This window comes from Lepidochelys kempii, chromosome 8 (assembly GCF_965140265.1).
Source record: "Lepidochelys kempii isolate rLepKem1 chromosome 8, rLepKem1.hap2, whole genome shotgun sequence".
Taxonomy (NCBI): domain Eukaryota; kingdom Metazoa; phylum Chordata; order Testudines; family Cheloniidae; genus Lepidochelys; species Lepidochelys kempii.
The window spans coordinates 12,664,504-12,677,702 of record NC_133263.1 but is presented as its reverse complement, the minus strand read 5'-3'; the positions used below and the strand labels follow the sequence as shown (position 1 = coordinate 12,677,702).

Genomic DNA, 13,199 nt, shown 5'->3' with positions numbered 1-13,199 from the left:
GGATGTACCTAAGGCAGGGACCCCAGTATTTCTCTGTGTGCAGCCCTGCTGGGACAATTTGTATAATGGGGGGACACTGAGAGCCATTGAACCAAACAGTAAACCCTCTATATGATGGGAACCACTTCAAGCCAGGCAGTGCAGCAGCACCGCTAGCTCCCCCAGCACCTCTGTTTGTGTGTCGTAGGTATACGTTTTTTGAAGCACTGGGAACCTGTTAGACGCTGAGTTGTGCCTTCGGGGCGTTCTCGTGCCTGCAGGGCAGCTCCCTGCCAGCCGGGCTGGGCTCGCGAAGAGAATTCGCTGACGGGCCAGGCGCCTCCTCCGCGCCGCGGCACGTTCTGAGACTAGAACGTCGGCCGCTCGCCCCCCCCACCCCCACGGCGGCAGGCGCAGCGGTACGTCCTCAGGCAGGAATCTCTCTTCCCCCTCCCGGCAGGCGCAGTGGTACGTTCTGAGGGCGGACGCGCAGACGCTCTCCCCACCAGAGGTAGTGGTACGGCCGCAGAGGGGGGCCTGTGACTTTCCCTCCCCCAGGCGGAGGGAGACGCCATTGCAGGGTTGTTTGTGCCGCCGCCGCCGACGCGGGCTGGGGAGGGAGACCGCCGCGCTGTGAGCGGTGCTGAGGCTCCTGGGGACAGGGACTCTTTTCCCAGAGAGGATCATGTCCACTCCGGCCAGGCGGAGGCTCATGAGGGACTTCAAGAGGTGAGCGTCTCGCCTGGGCTGGGGCTCCCTGGGCGGGGGGTGCGTGCCGGGGTCGTGCCCTCCTGAGGGAGCACAGGGGCTCTCCTCATGCCCCCTCCCCCCCGTGGGTCTCCTTGGCGTCCCGCCATGCCCTGCGTGTAACAGGCCCCCCCTGGCCCAGGCAGGAGCCCGCACCGTGCGCTGCTCCAAGCTCCTGGGGCTGCGTTGCGTGCGGTGGGGAGCGGGGCAGGAGCCCCCCGACAGCCCCACCGCAGCGCCGCGTACCTGTGGGGCTCGGAGGGCTACCCGGCAGCTAGCCCCTTGCTGCTGCGGGGTGGGAGCAGCTGTGGGCGCTCCCTGGCTTGGGGGAGGAAGCGCAGCGGGTTCCCCTTTCCTTTCCCACCCCGCTGCTGGGTTGGGGGCGGCGCTGGGAGCTGGGGGGTCAGGCCCAGGGAGCGGCCGCCCGCCCGAGGCTGGCTTACAGGAGCTGCCCAGTCAAAGCCACAAGGCCTCGGGGCCTGGCGAGCTGTGCGGGCGTTGTTGCCAAGGTGTAAAGCAGGGGGCAGGCAGCCCTGTCAGGTGTCTCGGGTGTCTGCCTCAGAATCGGCCTGCCATGGTCTGGAGTCCAGTAGTGACACTTGGCTCTTGTACAGCCCTCTCCGGCCACTGAGCTCAAAGGACAGGTAGGTATTGCCGTCTGTGTTGTACATGGGGAAACTGAGGCCCAGAGAAGTGAAGTGACTTGCCCAAAGTCAGTAACAGAGCTAGAGATAGAATCCAGTCTGCTGACTCCCAGTCTAGAGCCTTGTTCACTGGACTACACTGAATCCCTTAATTCTCCAATGCATCGAGTATGTGCACCAGTAAAGGGCTTCTCCATGTTCAGGATTTAATCCGCTTTATTTATCTTTGTCCCCTTTCTCCTCTCCCATGCTGGACTGTTCTTTGAAAGGGAGACTTAATAACACAGAAACAACCTTTTTGCTTTCTGGATTGTCTGCTCTCAAGGAATGCAAAAACCTCTCTTAATGCTGGTAAGAGGGCAGAATGCTGGTTTGTCAAAGCTCTGTTACTGCGGTGAGGACTACAGGACCAGCAGTCTTTTCCCCCCGTACCCCTTGGGACAGAGATGCCGAGCAAGTTTGGGTTTATATGGTAAATGCTGTTCCTACACGCACTTCTTGGAAAGAAAGTTAAGATATCCTGCCCCACTAAAGGGATTAGTTGAATCTCTGCCTCTGTAGGAAGGAGGCTGCTTTTGTTTTTGTTTAGGGTTACTTCCTCCAAAGCTCTCTGCTTCTTACTGTATGCTGACATCTGGAGGCATCTAAGGATAAAAGTCTGTGCTTATGTCTTTAAAACAATGGCCACTCTCCTTTCTCTGTCAACTGCTTGCATGAGAAATGTCCAAAGAACCTTTGATTGTATTGCCTTGGTTCTGTTAGGAAACCTGTATTATTCCGAAAAGCCACTGTGTATAGACCAAACACTCAGTTACAATGTTTACAGCAGTACATTCTGATTATAGCAGAGATTCCATGATGCAATAACCCTCTAATTCAGTGGTTCTTCACCTGGGGTGCACACACCCGCGGGGGTGCAAGATGCCCTTTCTGGGGGTGCGAGACATGCCAGATTTTTTTAAAAGGTAAATCATCGAAAACACAAATTAAGCACAGGCATGTAAGTACAACTACTTTGTTTCATCAAACCTATGTATTTATTAACATTTTTTTTAACGATTACTGTAATATACAAACAAAAATATATCTAGGTTTAAAGAACTGACCTATATCAATGATTTTTGATAAGGGGTGCGAGAACATATTTTGAGACCCAAAGGGGTGCAGGCTGCAGTAAAGGTTAAGAACCACTGTAATTTAAGGGAATTAGCTGTATGATGTCAATCTTTGCTTCAGGCTGGAACTTGACAGAGGAGGGAATATTGAGCCTGTAAATATTTATGCAGGTGTCAAATGCTTGTATATATGCTCATTATTCAACGAGTTAAGATTTTTTTTAAACACCTCTGGAGATCACACATCAACATTCTCTAGTTGTTTTTTGTAACTTTTTTATGGGTGTAGAAGTGAAATGCTTAGTGAATAAAGCTAACATTTTCAGAGATGTTCCCTCATTTTTTTGAGCCTCTGTTTTTGGGTACCTGTCTTGAGGTACTTTGCTTGGTGGTTTTCCACCCTCCTTGCCCCCATCCTCCCAGTGCTGAAGATCCACAACTCCAGCGGAAGTGAATAAAATCAATAGGTTGTTGGCACCTCTGACTTGTCTCAAGATGAGCACACAGAACTACTAAACACTTCTGGACTCATGTATATGCGATTCTGGTTGATAGTTTCAGTCACACATTATTTTAAAATGTTTGTAAACAAGGATCTTTTTCTATACATTAGTGAAAAAAATAGTTATATTCTGTTTAAAAAATGGTAAGTGCTGAACTACAGAGACTCTGGAACAACTGTTCCAGTTTGTCATTTAATTACATATGTTATGTACATCATCTGTTATGCATGTAGAAAAGCCTTTTAAAAGCTAATTGTTATGGGCTTTAAATTGTATGCTTTGTTTCAACATGATATGAATTAATGTGGCTGATAAATTATTGGAAATGAGTCTACTTTGATAGTGTTCCTTTTTAGGTATAGGTGTATTTGCTGGTACCACAATATGACATCCGTAAACCATGGTCATATGTGTATCATATGCATTTGTAGCTTCACACAACCTTGTAATACAATATTAAAAGCTTGATTTGAACCTACAAAGCTAGGAACCTCTGAGCTGAGCCTTAGACGCTACTTAACTTACCCATTACATCTGGATATTGCATTATTTGAGCATAACATTTTTTAGTTCCTGTTAAATGAAAATAGGATATTAAATCTTTTTGCTTGTAGTGGGTCATGTAGATGGTAAAAATTAAAGTAATTATGATACCAGTAAAAGGAATAGCTGTTAGATAAAAAATCACTGCTTCCATCTATTTATTTATTGTTAAAATTGGAGGTGAAGTGGAGATTTTACATATGAGGGGAAAATGCATCTAAATAAATACATTAAAACATGGAATGGAATCTATCAGACATGTCATCTATTCATCTTATGCCTGAAAATTGAGATCACATATCTTTAAAATGTCCGAGTCTTAACTTAAGTGGGTGGGGAATATATTGTTTTGTTTCCTGCTTCTTTTAGGGTGACATAGCAGCCAGGACCATTCAGCTTACCTGTGCGGCTATGAAGTCTGATTACTGTTGGAATGTAAACTTGGTACAGTGACTAACAAGGTGGTGATGAGAGAGGAATTTGAGAGATTACATACATGAATACTGATTTTTGTCTTCTCTTTGAATAAAATTACAGAGAAATATTAATTTAATTACAACTTTTAGTTTTGCTTGTAGAAAAGGAATGTGAATGCTATAAATACCATATTGTTCCTAGCTCTTAAATATCTCTGGACTCTGTTCAAACAAGTTAGGTTTCCAGTTCAGGCCACACCACACCACAAATTCTCTGTAGTTAAAGACCTCCCCACAGTGCAGTGTGTGAAACTTTGTCCTGATTTAAATGCCAAACCTATCTCTGAAGCGCATTGATAGAGATTAATGCTTAGGGCTTGGCATGCAATCTGGCTATCAGGTAGGAAAAAGTGACATTCCTTTTCATCCTGGCCAAAGTGGTAGGTAGCTCATGCTGTTGACATTTAAGTTGTCTGAACTGAGCATGCAGAGAGAACAGGTTACTAGCCAAAATAGGCCTGTGTGGCCTGGCAAAATGTGGTCCATATAGTATCAAAAACATAAGAAAAACCTGATGTGTGTTTCCTTCTACTTGGTTCCAGTGTGTGCATCTGTGTGCATCACACAAATATAATTGGTTGGTTTCCACAATAGTTACGATGTGTCAATTTGTGGTTATAATCATTTTCTCTTCAGGACTGTAGCCAGCGGGTGTTGTTCTGAATGCTCATTTCATCATTTGCTATGTGGTATTTTAAACCAGATGTACAAGGTTTCATAACTGCTCTTGTATTTGATGCTGTGTTCCATGCATGATGAAACATATGCTTCACTTATTTATTTAGTGCTGATCTGTCTTTATATATTGACAAAATATTTGAAGAGAAAATCCTGATCTGCATCCCTTGGTGGGCTTCTGTCTCTGGGATATTTAATGTGCATATAACACTGAAGTATGTAGTTTGTGTTCTAAACCACAGCCTGAATTCTCTAGTCTGGAAGGAGAAATGAGTACAAACTCTGGATATGCTGACACATTTCTGAGTATTATCCTGTTTTGCTTGTGTGTGTGTGTGTATATATAATTATATATATAATTTTAACATGTATATCTTCCATATTCTAATTTTTTAATTGTTAGATTGCAAGAAGACCCTCCTGTGGGTGTCAGTGGTGCACCATCTGAGAATAACATTATGCAATGGAATGCAGTTATATTTGGGTAAGAGAAGACTTTTGCTCACTGCAGAGAAGATAATACTAAATCGTTAAATATAAGTTAGATAATGTTTGATTCTGTGAAAACGCTTGAGACTATGTGCGTGTACTAAGTCAAAATGCTGAGTATGAGACAAACTGGCAAAAATTAGTAAGTATATGTTTATGAGGAAAGAGGTTTGTATGGTCTATAGCCTTGAATACTGAGGCACGGTAGAGCACACAAGAAAAGCAGCTACATTTTTGTCCTGATGTAGCCTTATAATGTACATTTTCTTGTCTTTTTAAAATTTTGTATCAATTCATAGTGAAAGCAAGGAGATGGTTATGTTGAAGATTGGGTAGGAAAACAAGAAAAGGCAAGATTCCCCCTGAGAAGCACTGAAGAATTCCATGCCCTTTGCAGATAAATTTAGATGTGTTAGCAGTGACCAGATTGGTTTACAATACAATTCTGTGGGCAGAACTTGTCTAGTTACATTAGGTATCTCATGGATTGGGAACCAATTCGGTCTTTTATCATAAATCCTAGTACTTTGTTAGTGACCTTATTGCAGTTTTAGTGGAATCTGAATCTGCCCATTGATTGTGGTCATCCCCATTTTATGAAATACAGTTATTGTCCTGGATCAATAGTTTTTAATCCAGAAATTTGATTTCTTACAAAGTTATCAGTTTAGTAGGAGAATACTTTGGGTATCCTGGGAAATATCAAAGAATTACATCTTAATTATTTACCCCCTTCTCCCCCCTTTCCTTTTTTCATTTTTGCCTCTATTTCTGATTTGAAAGGATGGGGGAGGTGTGGATGCCTGTGTAAAAGTAGATAATATATTTATATTTATATTTTTTATTTCTAGGCCAGAAGGTACCCCTTTTGAGGATGGTAGGTAGCTAATTTTTTTTATTCTCTTCTTCTTTTGTAAATGGCCCCAGCATTACTTTTAGGAAGGATTTTTATATTTCCTATATATAAAATGTTGGGGGTGTGTGTGTGTGTGTTCGTGTTTTATTTTTTTTTTTAAGCCATAATACACACAGAGCTTAATTTTGAAATAGAAAAAGCAAGCCAACAAACAATGTGAGTTGGTAAGGGCTTGCTATCTAACGGAGACTACAGTATTTTGACCAAAACTAGTGCCAGTGCGTTGTCTTGTCTTTAGAGTGGTTGATGAGTAACTGTAAACCTGTGAAGCAGTGGCCATATCTAGAAGTGTTTATATACAGGGAGAGTGGAATGTTCAGTAGGAGATGCTGAAGGCTAATACCATCAGACTGTTTCATACATCTTATGCCTAATCCCAAAGAGTTTTCATGCTCTCTGGTTATATAGGGCTTTGTCTTTAGCACATGATTCTGATTCACCTTTGTGGTGTTTTCATTTAAGAGCAAGAGGAAATAACCTTGAATTGATCGCTTAATGAAAAAGATCAGATTGTAAACAAACACGAAAGAACTGTATAAGTGTAATGTCTACTGTATATGCAGAAAGCGGGGTGGGTGTCAGTTAAAGAATTATTTGTCAGAAACTCATTGCAATGATCTGCAAGAAGTGGTCATTAAGAGGGGGGCTTTCCAGTTTTCTTGCAAGTGAGAAAATAGCTTAGTGGGGTTGTTTTCTTTGGGGGGGGTGAAGGGAGAGGTTGGGTAGAAGTGGATGGAAATTGGTTGGAATTGGTGATATGTGGCATATATATTCACTGGTCCTTAATAAATATTTTTCAGTAAATCAGTCTCAAGTTTTAAAGGTTGAAGCCATTTCTTATAAAAATCCATCTTTTCATGTACTGGGCTCAGCCATAGTCCATTTTTAGATCAAACTCCCATAGATTTCAGTGACTAAGCACTGGAAGGTCAGGCCAACTGAAGAGACTAAAATAGCTAGTGGGTGGTGATAGTGGTTATTTTTAAATTGTTTATTAATGGTGTCCATAGAAATTCAGTAGTTCTCCTTTAAAAAAAATTCTTCTTTAGAAGTGTTTGATCCAGGCAGGAAAACTCTATCTTCTGATCCACTGAATCCCCAAAACTGTCAAAACAGGAACCATTTGGAAACTTTGGCTGAATAAAATGGCAGATTAACGTTGGCTCGCTCGCTCTTTTTATTTTTTTTAACTATTGGACACACATAGTTGTCCAAAAACTTCCTGTTATCCAAATGCAGTGTCACCTCCTCAGCATGTGGTAATTACATAGAAAATCCTCCAGTGGTCTGAACTAAGCGTCAGTTACGATTTTTAGATAACTGAAGTTGTACTCTATTTAAATAGTTGCTTTTCTGTGTATTGAGTAGGCTTATCTAAATTTTACAAAGATGCTGATGCTATTTTTGTTCATAGCAATATGTGTCAGTTTTATTGGCATTTGAAATATAAATAGTACGTTGTCAAGTGTTCACAAAGATATTTTGATACAATTATAGTTGCATGATGTTTGTATGTTTGCTTTTTTGGACAGGTACTTTTAAACTAATCATAGAATTTTCAGAAGAATATCCAAATAAGCCTCCAACTGTTAGGTTTTTATCAAAAATGTTTCATCCAAATGGTGAGTATTCATACTTTTTTAGCCAAAACAAATATAGAATAGGATAGTGTGATATCACAGCCTGTGAAGCTCAGCAGTGTTTAACATTTTTTTTCAAAGTAGATGTACAGTATATCAGATGTTCAGTAAAAATCCCGATGCCAGGAAAGTTAATTAGAAGAAGCTACTCCTGCATTCTGTAATCATTGTGTAGTCTTCTTAGCTAATGCAAATATTAGTCAGTGTGGAAATGAAATATCTTGGAACACTATTGATATCCTACTGTCTTATAGCCAATGTAGGTTTCTGGGAACTTTCCATTTAAGCAAGATGATTTATTTCTGGGTCACTTGTCTCCTGCTCTCACTAAAGTCAAACACTTAATTTTTTTCCTTCTGCTCCTTCATTTTGAGGAAGGTCTTTTGGATAGTCCTTTTTACTTCCTTGTTCCACTGCACCTACCTGTGTTGAATAGTGGCAGTCTCCTGTTTGGCAGAGGAGACCTTGGTGTATTTTTTATTTTTTACAAAGCTTACCAATGCTGGTCTTTCAGCCTGCTAGAACGATATACTCATGCTCCTAAAAACTGAATGTACTACTTCTGAAGTATTGCTGGCCTAAGCAGCAAGGGACTGAATTCAGACCCTAATACCTGTCACTAGCTACCTGAGGCTATGTCTACGCTACCATGGTAAGTTGACCTAAGTTACGCAATTCCAGCTACATGAATAACATAGCTGGAGTCACTGTAGCTTAGGTCGACTTACTGCGGTGTCTACTGTGCTGGGTTGACAGGATACATTCTCCCGTTGATTTACCTTACTCCTCTCATTCCCAGTGGAGTACTGGGGTCGACTGGAGAGCATTCTGCTGTCTATTTAACAGGTCTTCACTAGACCCGCTAAATCGACCCCTGGCGCACTGATTGCCGGAGCGTCGATCTGTTGTGTAAACATAGCCTGAGTTGTGACTTCCTCTGTTGTGTGCATCTCTCCTTTGCTCTTTGTTTTTGTTTGTTTTTTTTCTCTGTTCCCCTTTTTCATCAGGATTACACTTGCTTTATGTGTGCATGTGTGTCACAATCCTGCACCAATTCAAGTTAGTAGGAATATTAACTTCACTGGGAGCAGGACTGGGTCCTTAGTGCTTCTCCAGTCATGCTCCAGAGACACTTCACAAGACACTTGGCCCTGGTCTGCACTGGTGGGGGGGAGGGGGGGGGAAATCGATCTAAGTTATGCAACTTCTGCTATGTGAATAACGTAGCTGAAGTCAGCGTACTTAGATCGACTTACCGTGGTGTCTCCACCGCGGTGAGTCGACTGCTACCGCTCCTGTTGACTCCGCTTGTGCCTCTCGTGGCGCTGGAGTGCAGGAGTCGACGGGAGAGTGCTCAGGGATCGATTTGTCGCGCCTAGTCTAGACGCGATAAATCGATCCCCGCTGAATCGATCACTGTCCACTGATCAGGCGGGTAGTGAAGACATACCTTTGGTGTGAGGGGTAGATGAAGTGTATTTTTCCTCCTTCTCTAAGAAGCAGCAAAGGAGTATAATTATACTTCTGCTGCTCAAGAATACTAGTGCTCCTGTTAGGCAAAAACTGAGTGAAGATCGCTGGCATCACATCAGTTTGATTCAGCACTGTGGCAGATGTAGCACCAGGATGATTCTTCCATCACATGGGCCATGAGAAATGTAGGCATCCCCTACCCAAATTCAAATCTGCCTACTCATTTCTTTCTCCCCACTGTGAAACATAAAGAATTCCAGTATCTCTTTTTTAGGTATTTTATATGGTTCTTATTACCATAGTATGAGTTCCTCACAATCGTTTAACATAGTTATCTTCACAACACCTCTGTGAGGTAGGGAAATACTGTTATCCCTGGTTTACAGATAGGAGACTGAGTCACAGAGAGACTAAGTGACTTGCCCAAGATCAAACAAATGGAGGAGGGAATTGAACCCAGACCTCCCACATTCCAGGCTAGAGCCCTAAGTACTGGACCGTCCTTCCTCTCCTCTTATGTTACTGAAAGCAAACAAATTATGTATTTTCCCCTAAATACAAGGTATAAAACTGGGGTTCTTACAGATTCTTACAGAAATGCTCTCTTCAGAAGTCCACTTTATTTCCCTTTTTCATGCTTCCTAAAATGTTCAGTGAAACTGAATTGTCATATCCAATATAAATAGTGCATCCATTCATGCAGTGTTTAATCACAACAGATTAAAGATGGCCAGAGTTTTAAATAATTTCTATGTTCTGTTTACAGTTTATGCGGATGGTAGCATATGTTTAGACATCCTTCAGAATCGCTGGAGTCCAACATATGATGTTTCATCTATTTTAACTTCAATTCAGGTAATTTTTAGCAAGCTAAGTATATGATGATTACCCTCCTTCACAAAACCAATGACACAGTGACATAGACAGACAGCATCAACACCAATGAACTGTACTCAAAAGTAATCAAGAGCTTTTAAGCTTATTTCAAAGACTAATTAGTTGATGAACTATATATTCACTGTATTTCTAAGCAATAAAAATAATCCTGACAGGGAATGCTTATAGGAGGTCATTTATTTGGATTCATTTTTCTAACCATTATTATTCCAGATGGGACAATGGGTGTCAGTAATGTTCATGTATTTAAGGCCAGGGTGTGTGTGAGAAACTTTAACTCTTTTATTTTGAAGCCTATGTTTTGTTATGCTTACGAAATTGTTAGAGAGACAGTATTATTGGAATCCAGCTACTTCAACTGCATTAATTTAGGATGGAACTATTTCATATGTTAGGCTTACTTCTGTGGGAATTCTGTGCCAAAAAATTAAAAATTATGTGCACAATATTTTAAAATTCTGTAAAAATCTGCATATTTTGTTTGTCAAAATAACACAATGTAATCACTCTATTTTCAATTATTTTGGTATTTGATTTCAAAATACCTGTCAAGTGTGTCAACAATACACATAACAAAAGAGATTCCCTCAGGAGTAGAGAGTTAAAGAAACCCCTATGACAACTTAGTTCCAGTTGGGGGGGGCTGTGGGATACCCTCCTACCCCCAGTGGTGAGGCACTCCCTGACCTAGACATCCTCACCCCCAGAGCCTTTATTCTCCCAAGCTTCTTTACTGTTCCACCTGGTATGTGGTGAGGTGCAGCCCTGGTCTTCCTCACCCTTTGCCAGACCTGGGTCTCCCAGGCCCTCTCCCATCCCAGGGAGAATGAAGAGGCTGGGTGCTCCACTCAAGAGCTGGGCTCTGCAGAGTCCAGCAGCCCCTATTGACATCCAGCAGCTCTGCAGCCCCATTCTGTGGGGGGTGGGAAACATAAAATTCTGATTTTGCAGTGGCACAGAATTCCCCCAGGAATATAGGGCTTGAGCTAGTTGTAGAATCAACATCCTGTTGTTCCCCATGGTGGTCCTTTTAATAATGAAATTACTATCTAGAACATAATGGTCCAAGTATCTCATTTTTTTTTCTTTCCCCCGTCCTCTCACAGTCTCTGCTTGATGAACCTAATCCAAACAGTCCTGCAAACAGTCAGGCAGCACAACTTTATCAGGAAAACAAACGTGAATATGAGAAAAGAGTTTCAGCTATTGTTGAGCAAAGCTGGAACGATTCATAATAGATGACTACTTTGTTAATCTTCCTCCTCATGATCATTGGGTACAATTTAACACTCAGTAGAAAGGCTACCAGAAATTTTAAGTGCCAGAAGTTCTAAGGATTTGCATACCAACATGTTTGCAAAAAAAATTAAGCCCTTCAGTTTAGAAACTTTAAAAGCTTGTGTATCTTGATTAATGTACTTTTTATTGCATGGTATGAACTAAGTTATTGCTACATAAATTTGTAATATATCCTGTTTGTATTTTTTTCCCAAGTGTATAATGTTGATGTGGAGTTTTCATGAAAGAATATACACATTTTGTAAATCTGTACTTTTTCAAATATTGAATGCCTTATTTTTGAATTCTTTAGATTTTTAAATTGGAGAAAAGCACTTAAAGTTTTTATATATAAATATTACATGTAAAACTGTTAAATACATAACCTCAGTGCAAGACATTCTTTTGTTACTTTCTTTTGTATCTCTTTCAAAGGGCTTAGTTTTTAAGTGTTGAATCTTTCTCTTGATAAATGCTAATATTATGCACTTTACAAATATGAGGAAAACTGTGCTGTGATGTGTAACTCATTAATAGTGTTCAGTGGAGACATGCTTACCTACACTGGAGCTTAATTTGGTCCTGTAAGTCTTCTCGCGCATATGAGGTAAGGAAGTATCTGCCCCATTTTACTGACTGGGAAACTGAGGCACAGATAAGTGACTTCTCCAGAGTCACACTGCACGTCAGTGGCACAGCTGCAAACAGAATCCATATCACCTGACTCTGTCCTGTGTTTTGGCCCCTAGGCCATCCTTTTTCTCACTAATATAAACTTTATTAGTATCACTGTTACATCTATAATAGGGGTCAGCAACCTTTCAGAAGTGGTGTGCCCAGTCTTCATTTATTTACTCTAATTTAAGGTTTTGCGTGCCAGTAATACATTTTAACGTTTTTAGAAGGTCTCTTTCTATAAGTCTATAATATATAACTAAACTATTGTTGTATGTAAAGTAAGTAAGGTTTTTAAAATGTTTAAGAAGCTTCATTTAAAATGAAATTAAAATGCAGAGCCCCCAGGACCGGTGGCCAGGACCCAGGCAGTGAGTGTGCCACTGCAAATCAGCTTGCGTGCCGCCTTTGGCACGTGTGTCATAGGTTGCCTACCCCAGATCTATAAGATGCTTAATAGCTTGTCACATGCAGGGAAAGTATTAATGACTTCACAGGTCTTTCACATCTCATATTAACACGTATGAAATAGGTTCACTATAACTTGATCTCTGATCATCCAAAATTGAGTAATACCTAAATAAGAGGTCTTGTGTATTATTTTAGAAGTTGATACATAATAGGATATTATTATTATTATTTATTATATTTACTCTTAAATTGTGAATATGGAATTTTCTGAATTTTATCTAATAGATTTAGGTAATGCTTGTCAATCATGTATCACATACTGTTACTGAGATGTATTTTTGATGTTTGTTTTCTAATTGTAGCCAAACAGTTGGGTCTCCTACCCATTCCAGCTAGAAAACAAACTGCAGGATGATTTCAGCGAACTACATTTTAAATATGACTGTAAAAGTGACATTGTCTAGTTCCGTGTCTGTTTCTCAGAGACTCAAGATCAAATTTGTTTAGTTTACAATTAAAGTGAGGTGGGGTTTTTCTAATTGCCACTTTAATAACTTCTCCTTGCAATCAGAAAGTTAGGTTGGGTCCCTGTAATATCACATCATCTGTAATAAAGATTTTACAGGCTCTGTTTTGTCCCCAGTGATACACATGCAATCTTTAGACTTCAGATTCCATCCTCCATTACCTGCATACAACCATGCAGCCTCTAAGGGGGTTGTACAAGTATAAGGC

General features: G+C 41.0%; 1 protein-coding gene across 3 annotated transcripts; it reads left to right on the top strand.

The window, feature by feature from the left end:
- Positions 1-472: 472 nt before the first annotated feature.
- Positions 473-12,918, top strand: UBE2B (ubiquitin conjugating enzyme E2 B). 3 transcript variants are annotated; one of them, XM_073355552.1, is made up of 7 exons: positions 477-708; positions 1,640-1,842; positions 5,089-5,169; positions 6,026-6,051; positions 7,623-7,712; positions 9,970-10,058; positions 11,207-12,918. In XM_073355552.1, the coding sequence occupies exons 3-7, from the start codon at positions 5,144-5,146 to the stop codon at positions 11,333-11,335; spliced, it is 360 nt and encodes a 119-aa protein (XP_073211653.1). In that variant the 5' UTR covers positions 477-708; positions 1,640-1,842; positions 5,089-5,143; the 3' UTR covers positions 11,336-12,918. The 3 variants fall into 3 exon arrangements, with proteins under 3 accessions (XP_073211652.1, XP_073211651.1, XP_073211653.1); XM_073355550.1 differs by lacking the exon at positions 1,640-1,842 and having other exon boundaries at positions 475-708; XM_073355551.1 differs by lacking the exons at positions 1,640-1,842; positions 7,623-7,712 and having other exon boundaries at positions 473-708.
- Positions 12,919-13,199: the final 281 nt, after the last annotated feature.